This window comes from Zootoca vivipara, chromosome 3, assembly GCF_963506605.1.
Source record: "Zootoca vivipara chromosome 3, rZooViv1.1, whole genome shotgun sequence".
Classification (NCBI taxonomy): domain Eukaryota; kingdom Metazoa; phylum Chordata; class Lepidosauria; order Squamata; family Lacertidae; genus Zootoca; species Zootoca vivipara.
The window spans coordinates 27425220-27449874 of NC_083278.1; the positions used below are offsets into that span (position 1 = coordinate 27425220).

Genomic DNA, 24655 nt, shown 5'->3' on the forward strand with positions numbered 1-24655 from the left:
TTCCAGCTGTGCCCCTATCTGGACAGGGAGTGCTGTTGTTTATGCTCTGGCAACCTATAGGTTAGATTACTGCAACGCGTTATACATAGAGCTGCCTCTGAAGATGGTTCAGAAACTTCAGCTGGTGCAGAATTCGGTGCCAGGTCGCTTTGAGCCTATTCCCAGCCTGACTGTACCGGCTGCCATTATCTTATGATTCTACTTCACAGACAAACTAGCCCATTTCTACACATCCCTTTTGAAATAAAGGGTTGCATTCAGATTGCAATGACTTGTTATTGTTTTCTTCATGCAGGCAATGTTTCCCTAACATTCAGTTTGCATATTACCTTGGCTGCTTGCTAATGCGTATGCAAACTTTATGTAATGTCTTTTTTCAAATCTCTGCTCTCGTGTCATTGGGAAGAACAGTTGCTTTTAGCATCCTAAAGTATTTAGCTGCTTTGACAAGACTCATGACCAGAGTCCATTCCGTCATTGTTTCCAAGGATTCCAGTGTGTGGATTAAAGCTCTCTTTATTTTCCCCTCTCCAAATGTAGCTCAAGAGTACTGCACTCAGTGCTACCCCAATCTATATTTAGTGGGGTTTTTAAACAAATGATTCATGTATAATGGTTTTGCCAATCACAAATCCCCTTGATGTTGCTGAATGGACTGGATTTGGGAATGAGAGGAACATAGCAAATTTTCACAGCTAAGAGAGAAAGAGGTGTTTGTATCTATTTGTAATCCTATCTAATGATAGTGGCCTTTTCCTTTTGGAGATATGTATGAATCATGTTAACCCTTAGGAAAAATGCTTGTTCAGTATAGCAAGCTACTAAAAGTTTATTTTGTGCTCTCAGTCTGTTGTTATGACTCTTCAGATTGGCCCACTGCCACGAACACTCCCCAAAACCTGGAAGCAGGCAGAGTTTGGTTTCTCACAGATCCTTTTCAGAGAGGTTTTGATGCATGGGATTTGCAAATTGACACTGCCCTCTTGCAATGAATGATAGTACGGAGAGTTACTGTTTCCTTTTCAATAAATGCTAGTGGTCGCATTGAAGCATGATGGATAGATCAGGTCCTGGGCTTATTATCCTGGCTTGTTAAATTCATGTTAAATCAGGTTAATCACTTTGAATGCTCACAAATGAATTTTCCTTGAGAACTTCCGTGTAATGTGATAGTGAATGTGAGAGAGATGCTCCTCTAGAGTAATCCCATTAGACATAGGGGTGGCTGTTAGCCCAGGCCTCCCAGTGAATTTATCATATTTCCTTCTGTTCTTCCTGCATCCTGCTTATTTGTTTTGGAATTCTTCAATCAACTTTCAAAACATTTCTAAAATCTTTGGCCTTCCAACTGTGTATGCTTGTTTAGCTAGAACGGAAGGTTGAGAGAAAAGAAAGCCCAGTGTTCAATGTCTAAATTATACAATATTTTTATGATGGGAGGAAGGAACTTACATGCTAAAATGGGCACCACATTGACCATATTGGTTGATACCTTTGGGTATTAGAAATACCTGTAAAATATTGTCTATTGCCACTTTGTTTATACACCTGAGGTGATAAAGATGTACATGTAGATATGAAATTGGGCTTGGATATAATCATGACAAATATGGGAAATGATTTCAGGACAGATCTGATGAACCTGCAGTAAGTGCATCTACAAAATATTGTCCTAAGAGTGTTAAAAGTAATAATAATAGGTCTCCTTTTGGAACCCAGTATTTTTTACTTCCACTATTGACATACACAAATATTACAATTAGAAAGTGGCAAATGAGAGTACAAAATCCTCTGCTTGAGGAATAGTTTGTTATAATAGGTTTTGTAACTCGTTACACAAAAAATAAGTTTGTATGGCCAACAATTGTGCTCTTCTGTTTGTGAAAAGGCTTTTGACCCATTGAAGCCTTCCACCAATGGAAGTTGTGGGAAGGTGATTTTTGCTGGTTTCCCCCTCCTTCATTTAGCCATGTGTTTCTCAAACTTGGATCTCCAGCTGTTGTTAGACTACAACTCTCATCATCCCTAGCTAGCAGTATCAGTGGCCAGGTATAATGGGAGTTGTAGTCCAACAACAGCTGGAGATCCAAGTTTGAGAAACACTCATAGCCCCCCCCCCCCAAAAAAAGAAACCAGCTCCAGGGAGTTTTGGAAACTTTCCAGAAAAGTGTAGGAGTGTGGAAAGTAGCAAAAAAGAATGTCACCTCTTGGTTAGCAGAAGCCGTCACTAAATCAAAGGAGGATTATTTGATTTTTATGGATGCAACTCACAATGGAGGGGTGGACTCAGAACTCTTTATGGTTTAGTACAAGTAAAGGTAAAGGGACCCCTGACAGTTAAGTCCCTTATCTGCTTTATTGGCCGAGGGAGCCGGCGTACTAAGCCGCTTCTGGTGAACCAGAGCAGCGCACAGAAATGCTATTTACCTTTCCGCCAGAGCGGTACCTATTTACCGTGTTTCCCCTTTTTTAAGACACCGTCTTACAACTTTTTTTCCTCAAAAAAACACACGGTGGCTTATTTTCAGGGGGTGTCTTTTTTTTAAAGTGCCGGTACAACTGGGTCCCACTGGCTCAGGACGCTTGGCGCTCTCTTCCGCGCACATTTTATGCCTCTTCTATTCTCTCCGTTTCCCCTCCTCCCCATCCTGAATCAAGGGCTCTCCTTCCTTGGAGGCTTCTAAGCAGAGGCTGGATGGCCACCTGCCTAGGAGACAGACACCTCACTCTGTGAGGTGGATTTAAACCTCGTAGGATGCCGGAGCAGGAGGTATACATGAAGCTGCCCACTGTCATGTCAGTGTAGGTGGGACTGCACTGGTCGCAGTCGAAGCACTTGCGGTTGGGTGGGAGCACTGGAAGGCTGCTCATCTCCCATGGCTTTGAAGGCGGCAGCGGCTGGGTGTGTGTGCGCGCGGAGGTATAGAGGCTGCTCTCTCACGCTGGCCGGGGAATGAGGAGGGAGGCCGGGACCCGTCCCGCTCCGAGACGCTCGTGAGGGAAGCGCGAGGGGGACGAGGCTTGGGCCTGCGCCTCTGGCGCGCGCAACCCCAACTGACAGACTGACAGAAGGAAGGGAAGGGAGGGGGAAAGGGAAGGAGGGGGAGAGGAGCGGCGTCAGCTCTCGGCGAGGAGGCCGGGGCAGCTGAATGACGAGCCAAAGAGGAACCTGCGCAGCACCCTTTCTCTGTCGGGGGGGGAGAGAGAGAGAGAGAGAGAGAGACGCGATCACAAAAATACAGAGAGAGACAGGCGCGCACACGGGGAGAGAGAGAGAAAGACGCACGGGGAGAGAGAGAGAGAGACGTGCACGCGCACAGAGAAAGGGACGGACATGCACATACAGAGAGTGTGGCGCTGCTTCGCGCTTTGTCAGCGCTGTAGCCGCCGCGGCTTCTGAACGCCAACGCGACCTGGCAGGCTTCCTCCTCCTGCCACGGCCGGCATTGCAGGAGCTGGGTCCTGCTGGCTTGTGCCCTCAGTGCTCCGTGCGGCACTGCTGCATGCTTTATCGGCACTGCAGCAGCCGCCGCCGCTTCCGGGCACTGACCCAACCCGGCAGGCTTCCTCCTCCTGTTGCGGCCACCGTGCTGGGTCCCGCTAGCTGGCTGGGGCGCTCGGTGGTCTTGCTCCGCACGTCGCACAAGTATGGCTTATTTTCGGGGCATGTCTTACATTTCTCAAATGATTAAAAACCCAGCCATGCCTTACTTTTTGACTACGTATTAAAAAGGGGGAAACACGGTATCTACTTGCACTTTGATGTGCTTTCAAAATGCTGGGTGGGCAGGAGCTGGGACCAAGCAACGGGAGCTCACCCCATCATGGGGATTCGAACCACCAACCTTCTGATCAGCAAGCCCTAGGCTCTGTGGTTTAGCCACAGCGCCACCCACAATCAAAATGGAAGAGAAAGGAACTATTGGATAGTGATCCACATTGTGCCACTGTGGAATATGAAGGAGATACAGTCAGCAGAAGTAAACTTGGGCAAAAGTGGAAAGGATGTTCTTCTGAATTTTTTTTTTAAGAATCGTGTCCTCTTTGCATGAAATAATCAATTTTTTCTTAAATTTGGTATATATATCTCACCCTTTCCTGCCATCCCATATGTTTAATATCTGTGTTTAAAACACAGTGTTTTGTATGTCACCAGTGGCTTTATGAATGACCGGATTTTTGTTGTTGTTGCAGCTCTTAGGCATTAACCAAGAACAGAATGGGGAAACAGAACAGTAAACTGAGACCCGAAGTGCTCCAGGACCTCCGAGAGAACACAGAATTCACAGACCATGAACTGCAAGAGTGGTACAAAGGCTTCCTAAAAGATTGCCCAACTGGCCATTTGACTGTTGAAGAGTTCAAAAAGATATATGCTAACTTCTTCCCCTACGGCGATGCCTCAAAATTTGCAGAGCATGTGTTCCGCACTTTTGATACCAATGGCGATGGGACGATTGACTTTCGGGAATTTATAATCGCACTGAGTGTCACTTCTCGGGGGAAACTTGAGCAGAAGCTGAAATGGGCATTTAGCATGTATGACCTTGATGGCAATGGCTACATCAGCCGTGCAGAAATGCTTGAGATAGTGCAGGTAAGTAAATCCATACAAGAAGGGCACACAAAGTTCATTCAGTACAGTATAATTCATTTATCTTTTGTTAACCAACATACATAATACATATTTTAACACTTAAAAGTGTGCATAATCCTGATCAGTGTGCCACATGCCTGGAGCACATTCCAGATTAAATTCTTCTCATTTTGTACCAGACTACCAAACAGAAAATATTCAGGTAGTTATTATATATTTTACAAACACAAATCTTAGACCCAGTTCCAAATGTGCAGCCCTTTGCATTCATGCATCATTACTCCCAATGGGCAAACAAAACACACACAATCTATCAAAATGATGGGCGTTTTCTAGGAAAACATAAGGGCTGTGTATTTGTTATGCCTAAAAATGTAAGTTGGCATATAAACAAGCAAATGCAGTATATGGAGAATACATTATGTACATATCATAGTGAGTGTGGTTATTTTTCTTTTTCTTTTTTGCAACAGCATAAACGACAACCAACATGTTCTGCTTTTTGTTTATCACTTATTTCCCATAACTTGCAAAATAAGCTTCCACTACTTCCTTCAAGGATGCAAAACTGACTTCCTATATTTTGCTGTTCCTGTAGGCTATCTACAAAATGGTGTCTTCGGTAATGAAAATGCCAGAGGATGAATCCACTCCAGAGAAACGAACAGACAAAATATTCAGACAGATGGACACAAACAATGATGGTATGTTTTTTGCAGCAAGTCACTATAACAAACATGATTGGAACACTGGTGCGTCTATGTGCATGCTCATCACTCCTTAATCTCTAGGGTCTAGAGATCTACATGGCCACAATCTGTGACACATACATTTTTTAAAAAACAAACAAACCTGAAAATCTTACATTTCCATTTTTTTAAACCAAACCATGTTCTAGTCGTTTGGCTGCAGAAAAAGTAGTCTGCTGAAAGCAGCATTTGTGATGAGTGACGCCTGGACATTAACCCCTTCTCCATGCCCTAACTCATGGGTCCCCGAACTAGGGGCCGGATGTGGCCCAATCGCCTTCTATATCCGGCCCGCGGACGGTCCAGGAATCAGCATGTTTTTACATGAGTAGAATGTGTCCTTTTATTCAAAATGCATCTCTGGGTTATTTGTAGGGCATAGGAATTCGTTCATTTTTTCCCCAAAATACCGTGTTTCCCCTTTTTTAAGACACCGTCTTATAACTTTTTTTACTCAAAAAAGAACACGGTGTCTTATTTTCAGGGGATGTCTTGTACGGTACCTTAAGGCCTCCTCGGAGGGGCCATGCCACTGGTTCGGGGTGCTGCTGGGCGCTCTGCGCGGCACCGAGGCGGCAGGCTGCTGGCTCGGCGCTCCGGGCGCTCGGCGCTGCAGACCGCTGGTTCCGGCGGCGGGGGGCAGGCCTCGGGCAGCTCTCCCCCCAAAAGAAGAGGCCAGGCGCTGCAGGGCGCTCCGAGCGCTCGGCGCTTCGGAGCGCTCCGCTCTGCAGCCGCCGCTTCCGGCGGCGGGGGGCAGGCCTCGGGCAGCTCTCCCCCCAAAAGAATGGGCCAGGCGCTGCAGGGCGCTCCGAGCGCTCAGCGCTCCGCCCTGCAGTCGCCGCTTCCGGTGGTGGGGGGCAGGCCTCGGGCAGCTCTCCCCCCAAAAGAAGAGGCCAGGCGCTGCAGGGCGCTCCGAGCGCTCGGCGCTTCGGAGCGCTCCGCTCTGCAGCCGCCGGCCTCGGGCAGCCAAACAAAAAGAGAAGAGGCCAGGCGCTGCAGGGTGCTCCGAGCGCTCGGCGCTTCGGAGTGCTCCGCTCTGCAGCCGCCGGTTACGGCGGCGGGGCGGCAGGCCTCGGGCAGCTCCTCCCCCCCAAAAAAAAGAAGAGGCCAGGCGCTGCAGGGCGCTCCGAGCGCTCGGCGCTTCGGAGCGCTCCGCTCTGCAGCCGCCGGTTACGGCGGCGGGGCGGCAGGCCTCGGGCAGCTCCCCCCCCGCAAAAGAAGCCAGGCGCTGCAGGGCGCTCCGAGTGCTCGCTGCTTCGGAGCGCTCCGCTCTGCAGCCGCCGGTTCCGGTGGCGGGGCGGCAGGCCTCGGGCAGCCCCAAAAAAAGAAAAGAAAAGAAGAGGCCAGGCGCTGCAGGGCGCTCCATGCGTTCTCTGCAGCAACAGCAGCCGGTTCCAGGCCCCTCTGGCTGGCTGGGGCACTCGGCGGTCTCGCATGGAGGTATGTCTTATTTTCGGGGGGTGTCTTAGATCTCACTAATGCTAAAAAATGCTGCCATGGCTTACTTTCTGACTACGTCTTAAAAAAGGGGAAACACGGTATAGTCCGGCCCCCCACAAGGTCTGAGGGACAGTGGACCGCCCCCTGCTGAAAAAGTTTGCTTACCCAAGCCCTAACTTTTCCTCTTGCACAGTATGTTTTCTCCTGACCATAATACTTTTTTCCTCCAGGACCACAGTCCCTGCCAAGCAATGTTTTGCAACTGAAATAAATTTAGGGGATAAGTAGAACCGTATTTTTCCGCTCCATAGGACGCACCTGACCAAAGGACACACCTAGTTTTTTAGAGGAGGAAAACGAGGGAAAAAAATTCCCCTGGTTTTCCTCCTCTAAAAGGCTGTGTGAGGGGGGGCGTTGGAGGGGGAGTGGAGGAGGCAGCAGCGGCGGAGGGACCAGTCCAGCAAAGGGGGCAGGGGAGGAAGGGGCAGCCCAGTAGCGATGCTGTCGGGCTTCTCCTGCTGACACCGGCAAAAGGGAAGGAGAAACGGGAAGCCCCGTAGCGATGCTTCACAGACCAGGGAAGGAGCAGCTGCCACCCGCCCCTCCTTCCCTGCTCCGTGTCAAACATCTGCCCGCCGCCCTTAAAAGCAGGCTTTTGCAAGCGGCGGAAGCGGCGGAGATGCTTCACGGAGCAGGGAAGGAGGGGTGGGTGGCAGCCGGCTGCCACCACCCCTCCTTCCCTGCTCCCTGTCAAACTTCTCCCCCCCCCCTGCTCGTAAAAGTAGACTGTCGCAAACGCGTGCTGCCACCCGCCCCTGCTCCCTGTCAAACGTCTCCTCCCCTGCTCATTAAAGCAGGCTTTTGCAAGTGGCGACGGGGGGGGGATGCTTCACAGAGAGGCATTGGGAGAGGCGCGCTGCCCCAATGCCTGCTCTTGCCAGCGGAGGAGGCAGTGGCAGCGCAAGAGATTGGAGCCTGCGATCAGGGGAGACACAGCATAGTAGTGCTGTGTCTCTCCCGACCACAGGCTCTGATCCCTGCTCTTCCGTGCAGCAAAGGCGGCTGAAAGGAGTGCCCCTGCCTCTATCAAGAGCAGGGGTCAGAGCCTACAGTTGGGAAGGGCACTGGCTCGGCGGCAGAGACATCCCTCCGCTCGGACTGCAGCAGTAGCCGAGGAATCCCGCTGCCGGAGCCATGGCATTTGCTCCATAGGACGCACAGAGATTTCCCCTTTCTCTTGAGGGGAAAAGTGTGTCCCATGGGGCAAAAAATACGGTACTTTTAACCTCATTTCTACATTTTATTCTCACTGCAATATTTTGAGTATTTTAGCACATATATTTAGTTAGCTACTCTTTTGCATAACACAGCACTTGTACAGGTTAAAATAGTGTGTCAAATCCATTTTACCCAGTGCCGCACAGTTAAAACTGTCAGTGTGCTGCATCATATGAAAAGGGTAACAATTCAGTCATAACTTTGAGTCAAACAATATTACCTAGGAGAGCCCAACTGCATCACCAAGTGTCTCTTTTTTCACTCTTAAAAACTGCTATGGTGGAGGACTCCAATTCTGATTAAGAAGTGGGGCAGTCTTCTTCCAGGTGTTTTGTTAATGACTTGAAGAAAAGGGGGAAGATGTTATTTGACAGTTGCCACTTAGTTGGACTCTTACCCATCTATAAAGAAGTGAACTGAAATTTGATAGGACTGCGGGTGTGACTGCTCTGAGCCCCTGGTTTGAGACCAGCCTAACCTCAGGGGAAATTTGGAGCCGGTCAGGGCCGGCTCTAGGGGTAGTCTGGGTGGTGCGGGGCGCTAGGGCGCCGGCCCGGTAGGGGGGGCACCGCGCAGCGGAGGTGGGTGGAAACTGTGCTGCATGCTGAGCCCGCCCACCAGCCGCGGCAAGAAACGGAGCGGGGCAGGGACGCCGGAGCGATCTCCGCACCACAGCGCCAGGGCGCCCGACGTGCTTGAGACGGCCCTGGAGCCGGTCTTTAATTACAGACAGTGGGATCTCAAAATATATCCCCAAATGGGGTTTCTCCATCCCATGGCTCATATCCCAAACTGTGGAGACATTCTCAAATACTGGTGGTGCTTTCAGGCAGATTGTGACCATCAAGAAATACTTATAACATGAGCATGTGGCTAATACAGCAATTGCTGAATTATTGCAGCAGGACTTAGGAATAGCTAAGATTTTCATTCCATGAAATGTTACCTCTCTAATAGCATAAGAGAATGCATACAAATATAGTAGTTATCAAAATAGGAAGTAATATTTATAAGGTAGGAAGAACATAAACCTAACTGTGATTATATTAAATTGGGGGTGGGGTAAAATCCCACAAGGGTAGAAGTGTCCAAGCCTTGCAAAGATTTAACATCTCAGTTGATAACAATGGCATGAACAAAGCCCCCTTTCATGCTAGGTATTACATGACTTCCAATATTAGTAACCTCCCCCTCTGGCAAAATAAATGTGGTGGAGGTTATTATCATAATAGGAACAATCAAAACTGGGATACAAAATGCCTTAAAATGTGTTATACTTAGTGGGTTTTTTAAAAAATTGTCTCCAGAGGCACCAAATGCAAATGTGCATCAATGATTCAAATTGAATATTTTAAAATAAAAGCTACCTATTAGTAAACACAGTGTTCAAACAGCTTTGGAAAAGGAAGAACCCTACCTTATGCAGTACGTAGACATTGTTAAGAAACAGTCACATTTTGAGAAGGGGTGAGAATATTAAACTGAGGCGCTCAACCATGAAACCACCCCTGCTCAAATCACTGTGAGCTGAATTAAACCAGATACAACCTATCTCAAGCAGCCTCCCCAAGTTTTCTGCTTCATCCCAACCCTCCCAGCTCCTACCCCAGGGGTCAGCAAACTTTTTCAGCAGAGGGCTAGTCCACTGTCCCTCAGACGTTGTGGGTGGCCGAACTATATTTTGAAAAAATATATAAATGAATCCTATGCCCCACAAATAACCCAGAGATGCATTTTAAATAAAAGGACACATTCTACTTGTGTAAAAACTTGCTGATTCCCGAACCACCCACAGGCCGGATTTAGAAGGCGATTGGGCCACATCAGGCCCTTGGGCCTTAGCTTGGGGACCCCTGTCCTACTCTGTTCCCAAATGACAAAAAACACCCCAACTTCAGCTGGAAAGGGAGAACACTGTAGCAGTTATTGGAGGACTTCACCAAAATCAGGAGAGTAGTAATTATGCCTAGAATGTCTTTTCTTTTCCCTGCTAGGAAATCATGGGATGAATTACAGGCTCTGTGAGTTTCCTGGCTGGCAGTTATGCTATACCTTTCATTTGCTGACACCCCCCAGTTTTCACTGAAGTCCTCTGCTGGCTGTTACTCTTAGAAGAACATTTACCCTAGGAGAGGTGGGGTAACAGTTGTTGGGTGTATTTGTACTCTTTGAATGCTCGGAGAGCTTCCTCAAGGTTTTACAAGCATTTCATTAATACTTCAGGTGCCAGTGCATTTTGGAGTAAGCACAGTGCATCTTTCTCTCTCTAGCAGCATCAAGTGGTGGGAGAAATTAATTGAAGGGCAAGTATAACAATTTTAAGTCAGAGATCCTGCTACTTTTAATTTTGACCTTCTGAAAGGCTATAAAAGAGAGAAAAATGGATGCATGTTTCCATTGTGTAACTTCTGTCCTGCTGTATCCCTGGGATTTCTAGGATGATTTGATCCAGCACAGATGGCCTCCGCAATACATGGTGTCTGTGGAGGTTATATCTGTGTTCAACCAAATCATCCAAAACCAGTTTGAAGTTCACATCATGATAAGCTTCATAATATTTGACCTGGCAATATATTGTGAACCACAATGCATGTGAGGTTTAGGTGATACCTGGTTTTCAACATCGCACTATATCCCCCAGCTAAACATTGTAATCTACCATAATGTCTGAAATAAGGATGGAACTATGCAGAGGCAAACAAGCTAATGTCCTGGCAACTGCTACTGCTTAGGGGTCTAAAACAGATAAATGACAATATTATCAATCACCACACAATTTCATCAGCAGGCAAGCCAAAATGCATCCAACAGGACTTTTGGTTTGGGGCTTGGCTACCAAATGGTGGTATTCAGGACAATCCAAGGTATGGCAATGAGTCATAGTGAATGCAAATAATCTGGGACTGCCAGCAAGGGTGTCACTTTCAGAGGTTGCCCTGTGTTTCTCATAATGTGTAGTTCTGCTCTAATTTGGAATTAATGAATTAATTGAAGCACAAATATTTCCATTGATGCAGATAGCCAAGCATGCAAATAAGCTAAACTAGAGTAGTTGGTTTTTATGTCTACTTAGTTTCAAATAGATCAGGCATCCCCAAACTGCGGCCCTCCAGATGTTTTGGCCTACAACTCCCATGATCTCTAGCTAGCAGGACCAGTGGTCAGGGAAGATGGGAATTGTAGTCCAAAACATCTGGAGGGCCAAAGTTTGGGGGATGCCTGAAATAGATCAACATCATTGGTTTGTATGCCATAGTCCAGGGGTCAGCAAACTTTTTCACTGTCCCACAGACCTTGTGGGGGGGGTGGAATATACAGTGGTACCTCACTAGACGAAATTAATTCGTTCCAGGACTCAATTCGTCCTACGAAAATTTCGTCTAGTGAGGCACCGTTTCCCATAGGAATGCATTAAAAGTCAATTAATGCGTTCCTATGGGCTCCGGGGGAACTGGTGGCGGCAGTAGCGCTTGTTCTCTTGGCTCGGGGAAGGCAGGCAGGCGCTTCCCCGAGCCAATAGAGCAAGCGCCGCTGCTGCCAACAACAGAGCCGGATCGGACGAAGCTTCTGAAGCTTCGTCGGATCCGACTCTGTCGGGCGGGGTGGGGGAAAGGCGAAGGAACGATCCTGCGCCTTCCCCCCACCGCTGCCAAGCCCCATGCCGGCGAGAAGCGGCGGCGGAGGAAGACCTTCTCCCGCCGCCGCGTCTTGCCTGCCTCTCCCAGCACTGAAGGCAACAGAGGTCTCCGAAGTTGCGTTCAGTGCCGGGGGAGGCAGGCAAGACGCGGCAGCGGGGAAAGACCTTCCCCCACCGCCGCGTCTTGCCGCGAAAAGCCGGCACTGAACGCAACTTCAGAGGTCACCGAAGTTGCGTTCAGTGCCGGGGGATCCCGCTTGTCACACAGCGGGGATCTTGGGGGCTTGAGAAGCCCGCTACAATCCCCCGCTGCGTCGGGCGGGATGTGGGGGAAACGCAGGAAAGATCCTGCGTTTTCCCCACATCCCGCCTGTCACACAGCGGGGGATCGTAGGGCGCTTGCCTTCCCCGAGAAGGCACCGCCTTGGCGAAGGCAAACGGGCGGACACCTACAGTAGTTCCTCCCCCGCTAGCTCCTCTTTGTGTTCTGCTGGTCTCTGCCGGGGCAGAGACCAGCGGAACACAAAGGGGAACCAGCTGCAGCAGGGAAAGAAGGCAAAGGAAGATCAGCTGAGAGGCGGTGACAGCTGTCAGCGCCTCTCAGCTGATCTTCCTTTGCCTTCTTCACTTGCTACAGCTGGTTCCCCTTTCGCTAGATGAATGCCCTGATTTTCTGATCAGAGGTTTTTATGGCCACGCTTCGAGAAAACCTCGTCGTATAGCGAGGCAACCTCCGATCAGAAAATCCTTTCGTTAAGCGGAATTTTCGCCTAGCAGGGCATTCGTCTAGCGAGGCACCACTGTATTTTGGAAAAAATATATGAACGAATTCCTATGCCCCACAAATAACCCAGAGATGCATTTTAAATAAAAGGACACATTCTACTCATGTAAAAACATGCCGATTCCCGGACCGTTCATGGGCCGAATTTAGAAGGCGATTGGGCCGCATCCGAGCCTTAGTTTGGGGACCCTGCCAAGTGCAAGAGCAAGGGAGATGTTCTACATTTGTTTCAAAAACATCTATGTCTGAGTGAGATTCAGCTGCTATCTGGATTTATTCAGGTTCACACCTCTGCATGGTGTCAGTTCAAGGAAGCAGTGAATCACTGTTGTTGTTGTTTAGTCGTTTAGTCGTGTCCGACTCTTCGTGACCCCATGGACCATAGCACGCCAGGCACTCCTGTCTTGCACTGCCTCCCGCAGTTTGGTCAAACTCATGTTCGTAGCTTCGAGAACACTGTCCAACCATCTTGTCCTCTGTCGTCCCCTTCTCCTAGTGCCCTCAATCTTTCCCAACATCAGGGTCTTTTCCAAGGATTCTTCTCTTCTCATGAGGTGGCCAAAGTATTGGAGCCTCAGCTTCACGATCTGTCCTTCCAGGGAGCACTCTGGGCTGATTTCCTTAAGAATGGATAGGTTTGATCTTCTAGCAGTCCATGGGACTCTCAAGAGTCTCCTCCAGCACCATAATTCAAAAGCATCAATTCTTCGGCGATCAGCCTTCTTTATGGTCCAGCTCTCACTTCCATACATCACTACTGGGAAAACCATAGCTTTAACTATACGGACCTTTGTCGGCAAGGTGATGTCTCTGCTTTTTAAGATGCTGTCTAGGTTTGTCATTGCTTTTCTCCCAAGAAGCAGGCGTCTTTTAATTTCGTGACTGCTGTCACCATCTGCAGTGATCAAGGAGCCCAAGAAAGTAAAATCTCTCACTGCCGCCATTTCTTCCCCTTCTATTTGCCAGGAGGTGATGGGACCAGTGGCCATGATCTTGGTTTTTTTGATGTTGAGCTTCAGACCATATTTTGCGCTCTCCTCTTTCACCCTCATTAAAAGGTTCTTTAATTCCTCCTCGCTTTCTGCCATCAAGGTTGTGTCATCTGCATATCTGAGGTTGTTGATATTTCTTCCGGCAATCTTAATTCCGGCTTGGGATTCATCTAGTCCAGCCTTTCGCATGATGAATTCTGCATATAAGTTAAATAAGCAGGGAGACAATATACAACCTTGTCGTACTCAGTAGTGAATCACTACTGAGATTAAACATGCTTTTCATGTCGGTTCCATTAAAAATATCTGCATTTGTCTTGAGTGTTTGGGATATGCAAATGGATGTGAAAGTCTTATCTGGTTCACACTCTGATTATTGTTCTATTGTCTACGTCATATCAAGATTTCCTTACACAGCCCATCCCAAGAACAGTCTGCTAGGATCTTTGGAATAAGGATTATTAGGAGGAACTAGAAGTATTGTTAGTACCATCATTTGGAGTGCAAAGTTCACAATCCTATCTAAATGCACCCTGAACTGGGAAATGTTAGATCTGTCGTAATAATTGCCTAGCTCATCTTTTCAAGATTTTATATTTCATCTTAAAACACATTGGCAACTAATTAGGTATATTAAAAGCCAATAATTGACAGGCTAAGTTTATAAGTTACTTTTGGCTGCCATTTATTGGCAGAGAAAATGATTTGATTTTGTATCTTTCTCTTGTTTCCCTTCAAGGTAAACTATCGCTCGAAGAGTTTATTAAAGGTGCCAAGAGTGATCCCTCTATCGTGCGGTTGTTACAATGTGATCCAAGCAGTGCAAGTCAGTTCTAATTAAACTCTGGACAGTTTGCAAAGAAAATTACTGGCTTGTTCAAGCTTTACTCGTAAATGGATGCCTTCTCAACCATTCCTCAGTGGCTAGTGGATGAGATTCCACTGCCAGATTGTCTGTGTATCCAAGTGAAAAAGAGCCTCACTCCTCTCTCACCAACATTGATGCAAATTCCTCCTTCCACTATCCCGTCCTTTGTTTCTTCCCCTTATGATTCACTCTACACATCTAACATAACTGAAGAGTATGTTTACAATGGCAGGTTAAAGAGGGGTTTATTGCACATCACTTGGTTAATATGAACAGATGACTTTCTAGTTAGCTCCTAAGAAAGAGATGCCATGTGTTCCTTTTGACCAACACAAATGGCAGACATTTTAATTTGCTTCCCAGGAAACGGATATAAAATGTGGAGTAAATTGAGTAGAATTTTCTTAAAGAGCATGATACCAGTTTCCTGCTATGAGGAAAATTGCTTGCACTTACTTAATGGTCTTTCCATTCATATATATATATATATATATATATATATATATATATATATATATATATATGGTGAAGTAATTTTTTTTATATTTAGGTCATATTTAATATATCAAGTAGAATCCATGCTTCATTTCTTCTAGTTGTCTGTGATTATTCAAATCTCTCTTTTTTAAAGTGATATTTATGCATAGCAAGTTTGCCATTAAGGCACTGCATGACTAGCTGTTTGTGGATAATAACACTGTTTAATTACCAATTGCAACACTTTGTTCATTTTTACTGTTGATTGTTCAAGCATTTTACTGTGTTAATGAAATTTAAAATGAATATTTTTCCTTCTGTGTTTATCAGTGAAGTGCCACTTTACTGTGGCTGCAGCGTTTCTAAAATGGCATTTGAGTGAAGTGAGGTGATTTGACACACACTTGCTATGGCCGTCCTACCTTGTTGCGGTCCATCTCTGTTAATAGTCTTGTGCATTCCAGTGTTATTTAATATCTGCCTAATGCCAAGAAATGTTAATTGAAATAAAGACTTGATTTTCTTGTCTCTCTGTGTCATACTTCAATGTTTCAGGTTTGTGCATGGCAGGGTTTCTCTGGAAAGCAATAAAAGGGCCAGTTGTGAGGAGCTAAATGCTTGGTTTAAAATATCGTTCACCCAGTTGGCTACCAGCTTAGGAAAAGTGTGTGGGGTAGCCATAGTGCTCAGCAGAGACCTACATTTTAAAGCCACAACAATATTAAAAGACAAAAAAAGGCAGATTCATTTTTGCCAAGGGATCACTAGATGGAAAAAACAAACTGACAATTGGTTCCATATATGCCCCAAACTCAAAACAGACTTCATTTCCTTCTCTGAAGGGAAGCAATTCTAGGAGGCAACCTCAACTTAGATGGGAGAGGCATCTTCCTGCAAGACATCCACTACACATCCCCATGGCCAACATTCCTCTGAGGAACCCCCCCCCCCATCAAAAAATCCTATAGACTACTAAAAATGCTTTTAAAAATAGGAGACCTATATAATATATGAGGTCAAAGAACCCAGACAACACCAGCCACACATTCCAATCTGGGCACCATGGCCAGACTGGATAGCATTTTGCTCACACCAGGTCAGTAACATTAAAATCACAGCCCATGCCACAGTAGAAGCTACCCTCAAAATAGGGGAGTAAATACAAACCACCCCATCATGGTTCTTTAGCCCCATACTGACCACAAATCAAGTGAAAAGAAAGAGTCTCAAAGACCCTCCAAAACAATGGTGTAGCCAGCATAACAACCCCCCTGTATAAAAGGAGCCTGTATAAAAGAAAAGGCATCCCTTAAAAAACAAACAATTGTAATTAGCAAGCTAGAACAGGGTATCAGGGCCCTCTCAACATGCTACAAACAAACAGGAGCAAAAAAAAACAACTCATTAAAATCATAGAACAAAAAAGAAGGGAGTTTCACTCATTAGAAATTAATAAAACAACGATCAACATCCTATACTTGAAACAACACTTTTACGAATATGGAGGGGGAAACTCCAGACTATTAGCAAACAGGTGCAAGGGGGCAAATCACTCCAAGCATACATTACCATCCCTTTTGGTGATGCAATGTAACATTCTCCTCCAAGAAATAATAATATCAGATTTTGCTAGATTCTACTCTAACCTATGTACCTTCCACAACCTGACCAAACAGGAAATAAAAAATTTCCTAACAGGACTGACCATCCTAACCCTAACTGCGGAGAAACAAGAATTCCTGGACAGTCCTACTACCACAAAGGAAATGGAGACTCAAAAACCAAAAGCCCCAAGCACAGATGGCTTTACAATAGAATTCTACAAGAAATTCAAAGAAATCCTGATGCTCTACATGATCCGCATGTTTAACATCATAAAGGGGCCCCATCCCTAAAACTTGCATGTCCTCCGAAACAGTCTCTATCCCAAAGCCATTCAAAGATAGCCTCAAAGTAGAATCATACTACTGTACCCAAGCTCACTGATAAATCAAGACTCTAAAATATTCACATCAATCCTGGCCAACTGTTTAAAATGCTTCCTACACAAACTTAACCCGAGACCAGCCTGGATTTGTCCCCGGTTGCAATATAACGGACCCCATTAGGAAATTAGTGGATTTGATTGAACACAGCAAAACAACCAAATCCCCACTAATGATCATGTCCCTGGGCTTCCTTAAAGTCTTTGCTTTTTTTGGAATGGAAATTGGAAATACTGTACCTAATTATTAGGTATTAACCAATATGAAATTTGGCCCCAACTTACAAATCCTTAAACAATTTTACGTTAAAGCTTCAGCAAAAATCAGGATTAAGAGAATGGACTCCAATACCATAGCAATCCAAAGAGGCACAAAACAAGAATGTCCATTATCTCCCTATTCATCCTAACCCTTGAACCATTAGCATTCTGACTCTGAGCAACCCCTGACATCAAGGGAGTGGGAATAAAAGGCAAAACCCATAAACGAGGGTTCTTTGCAGATAACCTGATGGTCACAACACCAGACCCCATAAACACAGCAACTACCTTAACCAAAGAACATCTTCACAACGGTGTTGCGCTTACAAGTGAATTTCACAAAATCTGAGGCTATGTGTTTCAACACCTTCACCCGCATATCCCAAAAGAATTCACTGACACCACAAAGATAAACTGTGCTGCTCCTAATTCAATACCATTGGGTACAAATAACCAGAAACCTCATCAAATTACGGTATACCACTCCCTAGGGCTGGAATCAACAAAGACTTAAATAAATGGAACAAAACCAACCTCCCAGACAAGATAGCCATTGATCAAAATGATAATTTCCCCCAAAGTGACCTGCTTATAACAAACCCTTCCAATTTGGATTCTCCCAACCCAACTCTGTAGGTGGCAGGAAAAAAAATACATTTATCTTCTCACACAAAAAGCTATGAATAAGCTCCCTCAGAAGAGAAGGAAGATGGGGAATTCCCAGTATCGCCAGCCAAGTGTACCACACAATCCCATACATTTTAGAAGACAAAATGAAACAATGGGTGCACATAGAGATCAAAATCAGAAACACCCCTTCCACAGTGTACCCATTCCTCCAAAACAAACTAAGGAAAATTTCCACAACATTAAGCAGGTTCACACAGTCCATGGATGGAAAAAGTAGAGAAAATGTCCCCCAACCCTCCCCACTAATCCCCTCAGCCCACCCCCCATTATTCCATCATGAAGCCCAAGCTTCCAAATATAAACATGGCAAGCCAAAGGCTTACACAGCCTAACAGACTTCTACAAAAATGGCAAACCCATGCCGACACAAGAAATACAAGACAAACTAGGGGGCATCCAAATATTCTGGCTGATACATCACCAACTATATGCCTTCTTAAATAATCCAGCAATAAAAGCAGCAGCCACCAGACTCCCAACCACCTTCGAAAAACTTCTGATACAACAGAGGGACATAGTAAGGGGTTGGCATCAACAATATACAAAATACTAGTCCAAGACCCCACAAACCCAATGGTCTAAACTCTGGTCTAAGCCAGTGTTTCAAAACAACAATCCACACTCACACTGTAAAGAACTCATGAGCCACCTACTCTCAGCAGCTAGAAGTGTCCTAACTAGACACTGGAGGGACTCAAGAATGAACATAGACCACTGGTACCAAACTATATGGGAAACAGCCATACTAGAAAAGCTAACCAACCAATTGAAACTAGCACGGGGACAAGAGGATGCCTTCACCCTAGTGTGGCTTCCTTTTATTACATATATAGTACAGCCCAGCAAGACAACAGCATAACTCCCCTGACAGTATACAGATTGGTATGGATAATTTGACCCAACAACTCCCACCCCCTTACACAAATAAACAAAATTGGCTGCAACCAACCATGGTTCTGGGCTCCCCAATTTCCCACAGCACCAACAAAAATAAATGAATAGAGAACCTATCCACGCGACGCTGACACAAAATTCCATACATACATTATGCAAAAGATGGAAACAGAACTACCCCCTTCTCTCCTCACTTCTCACTCCGCCCCCAAACTCACAGTGCCTATAATAGCAGTATCTCACACCAAATGTAACTGACTTGTAGAAAAGACCCTATGACCTGAAAACAGAGGTGCTATAAGAACCTTTGTTATCCATGAAAATCTTTCAGTGAGTGGATTGTTCTCCATTCTTCCACAGATCTTGTTCATTCACTTGCCATAGCTTGACTATTTTATTATTCTAGTGAGGAAACAACCTATCAGGCTGAATGGTGGTCTCATTCTCCATTTGTAACTCACAAGCAAGGAAAGAACTAGACAGGGGAAATTCAAAGAACACCTCTTTCTACAGCCAACTGGGAGGATTTTCTACGTGGTGACTCACTGAGGCAAATGTATGGAATGAGTGCTGATGTTGATTCTAAAGACTGGTCATATTTAGGAGGCTTCCTTCATAAAGTTGCATGGCAACTGTGCAGAGATGGTGGACAATTGTTTCTTTTCATTATCAGCTGCATTGCAGCAGTCACAGCAAGGTACATGAATCAGTCGTTTCCTGCAGTGAATTGCAGGTTGGAGCTTCATTTTCCTGCTTCCAGCCTCCATCGCTTGGGTGGAAAAATATAAATAAGATGTTTTGACTTGGACTTAAATACAAAAAAAAATAGCTAGAGCCAATACTGAGTCAATGGAGGGCACCACATTTTAATATCACTGATCATATGGCTAAGCCTTATTTCATGGAGTTTCTGCAATGACATCCTCAGCTGCTGTTAGCCACATTCAGTGTAGACAACTGGTTTGCATATGTAGCAGCTTCCATGTGTAGGCACAGACCAAAACTGCTCAGAAACTGCTCGTGCCAATGAAATTCCCTGTCGCAAAATGCATCTAGAACAATGGGAGTTTCGAACACTGTTTTCAGTGTATTTGTTTATAATCTGTTATAAACTGTTTGGAGATCGTTTGAACAAAAAGGTTACACAATTTTAAACAGACACTAACACCATGCCTCTGAGTGGCTTCAAATGTGCAAATAACAGCAAAGGGGTTAAAAGGAAAAAACAAAGCTCCTAGTACAGTAATGCCAGTGAACTAGGAAGACTTATTTGTTGTTTTGCCTCATCACTTGCACAGTGCAGTTGGAAATCCAAGAGATGCAACCACTGAAGTTGTATGAACAAAACTCACCACAATAAAATCTCTGCATAAATCACTGCAATTTCCCACAGGCAGAAGAGATGACAGATTTTGTAGGTAATTTCATAGTACTCTCCTCCATACTTCATATTCCAAGGTCAACCTATTCTCTCCATTCTTGAGAGTGATGCTGAGGGCAGGAATCAGCTAACTACTCCTGCTAGTGGAAGCCCACACAAAGACTTGTGCTAGGTCAATGGGACTTCCCACCTGGCACCCGACCCCAATTTCCTCAGGGGGTTTTAAGCAGAGGTTGGTGGCCATCTGTCAAGGATGCTTTAGTTGAGATTCCTGCCTAGCAAGGGGCTGGAGTAGATGACCCCTGGGGTCCCTTCCAACTCTATGATCCTATGATTCTAAGGGGTTATTTGCAACTTAGTGGTAGTTGTCATGCACCTCTGGATCCACAGTCTCTTTAAAGGCTGCAGACTTTGGGCACCACCCCATGACGTAAGGAGAGTCAACCCCGAAACCCTCCGCAACATCAACTAGTGTCAGATTATAGCCAATATTGGGAAATCCATTAAATTAAATTAAGTGCATGTCATGCAAAATCTACCAATGCTAACATTGCAAATACGCCTATAAAAGTTACCAGCTTACTAAAATGTTCTCTAGTTTTACTGCCAATGCAGACCTACTATAGTCATATATGAACTGTGGTGCTTTGGTCAGAGGTAGATTTAGAGCAGCATGACAGGTTCCCCCCGCGCTGGGCACCAAGCCAAGGGACACACCACAGGGCATCACAACTACGACATAGTGCACATACAGAGCAGAAGGCGAGAGGCGGGGACCAATACAAGTTTCTCTCTACAGATCTGTCCTATGCAATGCTGCATAGTTCACTAGTAGAATATTTGTTTTGTACATGATATTACTAAGAATAAGATGATTGGCTGAGTTAGCCAAGTCCAGCAGCCCAAAATACAGCAACCATTAACACATCACCCCCAAAAGGGAAATGCATTACCAAAAAAGGGGGGCAAAGGGGGATTTAGATTTGCATATGCTGATGTCTGTGCATAGCAGTAAACTGAAGGGGAAATACTGTAATTAAAACAGAAATATAATTCACTGCATACTGGGCAAGACAGTGACCAGCTGATCTGTAAATCTGCACAGGCTGCTGTTTAGGTGCTAACTGTGGATGGGCGACTTCTAGGCCCCTATTCCTCACTGTTTTTATAGTTCCTTATCTTTAAGACTTGGCCTGGACATCTCTTTAAGCAGATGAGCTTTTCAAATAGAGAAGTATCCCCTAGAAAGTAGGACACAAGGACAAGCTGATCATTGTAGTCAATAACCTCAACTGGATTATTGCAATGTGTTCTTTGTTGTGCTGTCCTTGGGTCTGGTCCGGAGCTTTAGCTAGTGCAGAACACTGCAACTAGACCGATGGTGGTAACAGATGGCCTCCAACACATTACATCAGGGTTAAAAGACCTTCCCATCTGCTACCAGGCTAGGTTCAAAGTTTTTGTACTAGTCCAGAATACCTTAAGCCCTATCCAGGAAGGAACACCTTACTCGTATGTCCCAGATCAATCCCTGAAATTATCAGGGAGAGGACTATGAGTGATCCCTCAAGACCAGAAACACAAGTGCCTTCAATGCAGTGGGTGCAACTCTATGGAACTTATGGGTCAACGATGCAAAAAGCTCCATGAATGATTCAGCACAGGAGCCCTGTGTGCATTCATGCATGCCCAAATGCCTGGATACTATGGATTTTTAAATATTCATTGTACACATCTATAAAATACACAATGCATAATGTATCATTTAGATGGTTTTTTCCTGAACTCTTCCAACCAAAAGTTCATTCAGTGGCCACCTTTGCTTATCATGCCACCTTCTTCTATGGGACAACATTTGAGGCCAGATAAAAGTGAAAAGGACACATGTAATCCTGGCTCCAATATAGGTCTGGGAATGGAGTTTTACATGTTCTAAGTACATAGAAGACACTTGCCAGATCAGACCAAAGGTCCTTCTAGTCCAGGCATCCCCAAACTTTGGCCCTCCAGATGTTTTGGACTACAATTCCCATCTTCCCTGACCACTGGTTCTGTTAGCAACTCTATGGAACTTATGGGTCAACGATGCAAAAAGCTCCATGAATGATCATGGGAGTTGTAGGCCAAAACATCTGGAGGGCCGCAGTTTGGGGGTGCCTGTTCTAGTCCATAACAAATTGTGGTAACCAGACTGCTATTCAACCTGATATACCTACAAATCTTAATGTAGTGCCAGCTAGCATCCTAATTATAAGAGTAAGATTTATAGTCTCTGGTTGAAATGCATATATTTAAACACTCTTGTTCCAGGTACCCTAGCCAAATACTCCAGAATATATACTTAGTTCCTTGCTATGTAGCAGTATAGTGTCATTATACACGGTTAAATAATGAATGCTTTTTGCTCCAGTGCTGATTGCATTTCACTGGTCAGTGGGCTGTATAGTGCTTGCTCAGAGTTTTACGTTTACTCGGGGCCTGTGTATGCACGCACACATGTACGCCATTTCTAGCCCTGCCAGGCAATTCAAACATTGCAACTGGGTCTCTACTCTTCTTGTTGTTCTTTCACTTTAGTAAACCACTAACTTTAACCATCTCTTCCCTGTGCCTTCAGTAAGAAGTAACTTTTTTTGGTTTTTTGCAAATGTGAACAAATAGCACATAGTCTTCTTCACTGTATTGTACCACTCTTTGCTTCCCTGGTGGCCTTCAGCTCTTTTGAACTACAGCTCCCATCAGCTCCAGCCATTACAGCTGTGTAGGCTGTGGCTGATGAGAGTTGTAGTCCAAAACACCAGGTTGCCAAAGGTAGCGCTATACAGGCGTCGGCAACATTTTCTGCCCGTGGGCCAGATGATTCCCACAGACTATCGTCCTTGGGCCGTACTGGCACAGAAGCGATTTCCAGTGCCGCACTGCCCATGTCCGGAACACTGGAAATGGCTTCTGTGCATGTCCGCAGCTGCACAGAAGCGATTTCTGGCGCTGCAGACATTTTGGAAATGGGCAGCGCAGCACAGAAATTGCTTCTGCGCATGTCCGCGGCTGTGCAGAAGCGATCTCCGGTGCTGGCTGCCTATTTCCAAAATGTCCGCAGCGCCAAAAATCGCTTCTGCAGCTGCGTAGACGCGATTTCCGGCGCCGCTCGGAGAGTCTCTGCACCGCGTTGCACCAGTTTACCGCAGTGTGTGGGGGGCTTGCCGAGCAGGTGGCTCGGTTCACCGGCGGCTCGTGGGCTGGATAAACGGCCTCCATGGGCCATATCTGGCCCATGGGCGGGAGGTTGCCGATCCCTGCGCTATACCATTCAGAGCACAGGTGGGAGGTCCTATGATTGAATGCTCACTCCTGTAAAAACGTTTTTACATATGATGTGTGTAACCCCACACCCAAAATTCCAGAGAGTAAAATGCTGGCCAGGCCTTCTTTTTGACATACTAAATATGAACACCTTGATGTACCCATGAAAAATTCTTTTTCCTGTTTCATGTGTGGAGTTAGTGAGGCAGACGGAAAGGCCCCACAAAAGAATTGAATTTTCTGCCTGGCTCAGTGTGTACCTGGACAGATTAGCAAGATTGTTAGCACATCAAGAAAGGGCAACAAAGAGGTTTAGGGATATGAGTGAGAAGTTTCAGTTTGAACCTTCTAATACTGGGGTAACCAATAGGGTGCTTTCCAGATGTTCTTGTTTTCATCAGCCATAGCCAGTATGGCCAATTGTCAGGGGTGACAACATCTGGAGGGGACCACAATAAAAATGTAACACAGAGATTTAAAAAAAGTACGTAAGATGTTTGAATATTATCCATTAGCTCTGATGCACAGCTATGGAACATGCTTTCCAGTATTTTCCTTAGGACAAAGCTAAGGCTTCTGTGTGAGGTTGTGGAACAATGGAGCATGCAACTTACCTTCTGCATTTTTTATATGCAACCACCACCCCTCAAAAAAAAAAAACCAGCAAACAGCTTTCACCTTTACCAAACACAGGGTGTTTTTTTGCATTGCATATTAATGGGATTGTTGCATCACGTGTTTTTCTGCATGAATGCAGTTTTCTTACTTTCTCACAGAATCACACTTTTACAGATGGATGGAACAGTCTCCAGACAAGCAGTTGGCAAACAACATATGAATCACTAGAAATGTTTAATGAATATATTTTCAATGCCCTAGGTTTAGGCTGGAATCTTAAAAGATTTAGAGCCTAATTGTCATCTCCCATGTGTGCACTTTATGCTACTGTTTACCACAGGGTTGGCCGATGTGGTGCCTTCCAGATGTTGCTGAACTACAACTCACCTCACCATTGGACATGCTGCCTGGGACTGATGTGAGCAGCATCTGGAGGGCACCACATTGGCTGCCCCTGGTTTACTACTGGACCTTCCATTTGAAACAGCAGCTTCCAATGAACTCTAGTAGGAGCTGGTGCTTTCTGCTGAAAGGCTTTCTGTTTTAATATTAGCATAGCTGTCGAGTTTTCCCTTTTCTCTCGAGGAAGCCTATTCAGCATAAGGGAATTTCCCTTAAAAAGGGGGGGGGACTTGACAGCTATGTATTAGGATTCAGCTGTACATCTAGAAATCCTACTGTGGACTCCACATTCATTCTACA

General features: G+C 45.5%; 1 protein-coding gene and 1 long non-coding RNA gene across 3 annotated transcripts in view; one reads left to right on the forward strand and one right to left on the reverse strand.

Moving 5' to 3' along the window:
- Positions 1-15350, forward strand: part of HPCAL1 (hippocalcin like 1) — a 78962-nt gene extending 63612 nt beyond the window's left edge. For both annotated transcript variants that reach the window (XM_035109859.2, XM_035109858.2), the window contains 3 exons: positions 4195-4597; positions 5196-5301; positions 14217-15350. In XM_035109859.2, the coding sequence (XP_034965750.1) occupies positions 4220-4597; positions 5196-5301; positions 14217-14314 (582 nt within the window). In that variant the 5' untranslated portion in view covers positions 4195-4219 and the 3' untranslated portion in view covers positions 14315-15350. The remainder of the gene's footprint in view (positions 1-4194; positions 4598-5195; positions 5302-14216) is intronic.
- Positions 1-24655, reverse strand: part of LOC118082391 (uncharacterized) — a 33096-nt gene that overhangs the window by 2632 nt on the left and 5809 nt on the right. The window lies entirely within an intron of this gene.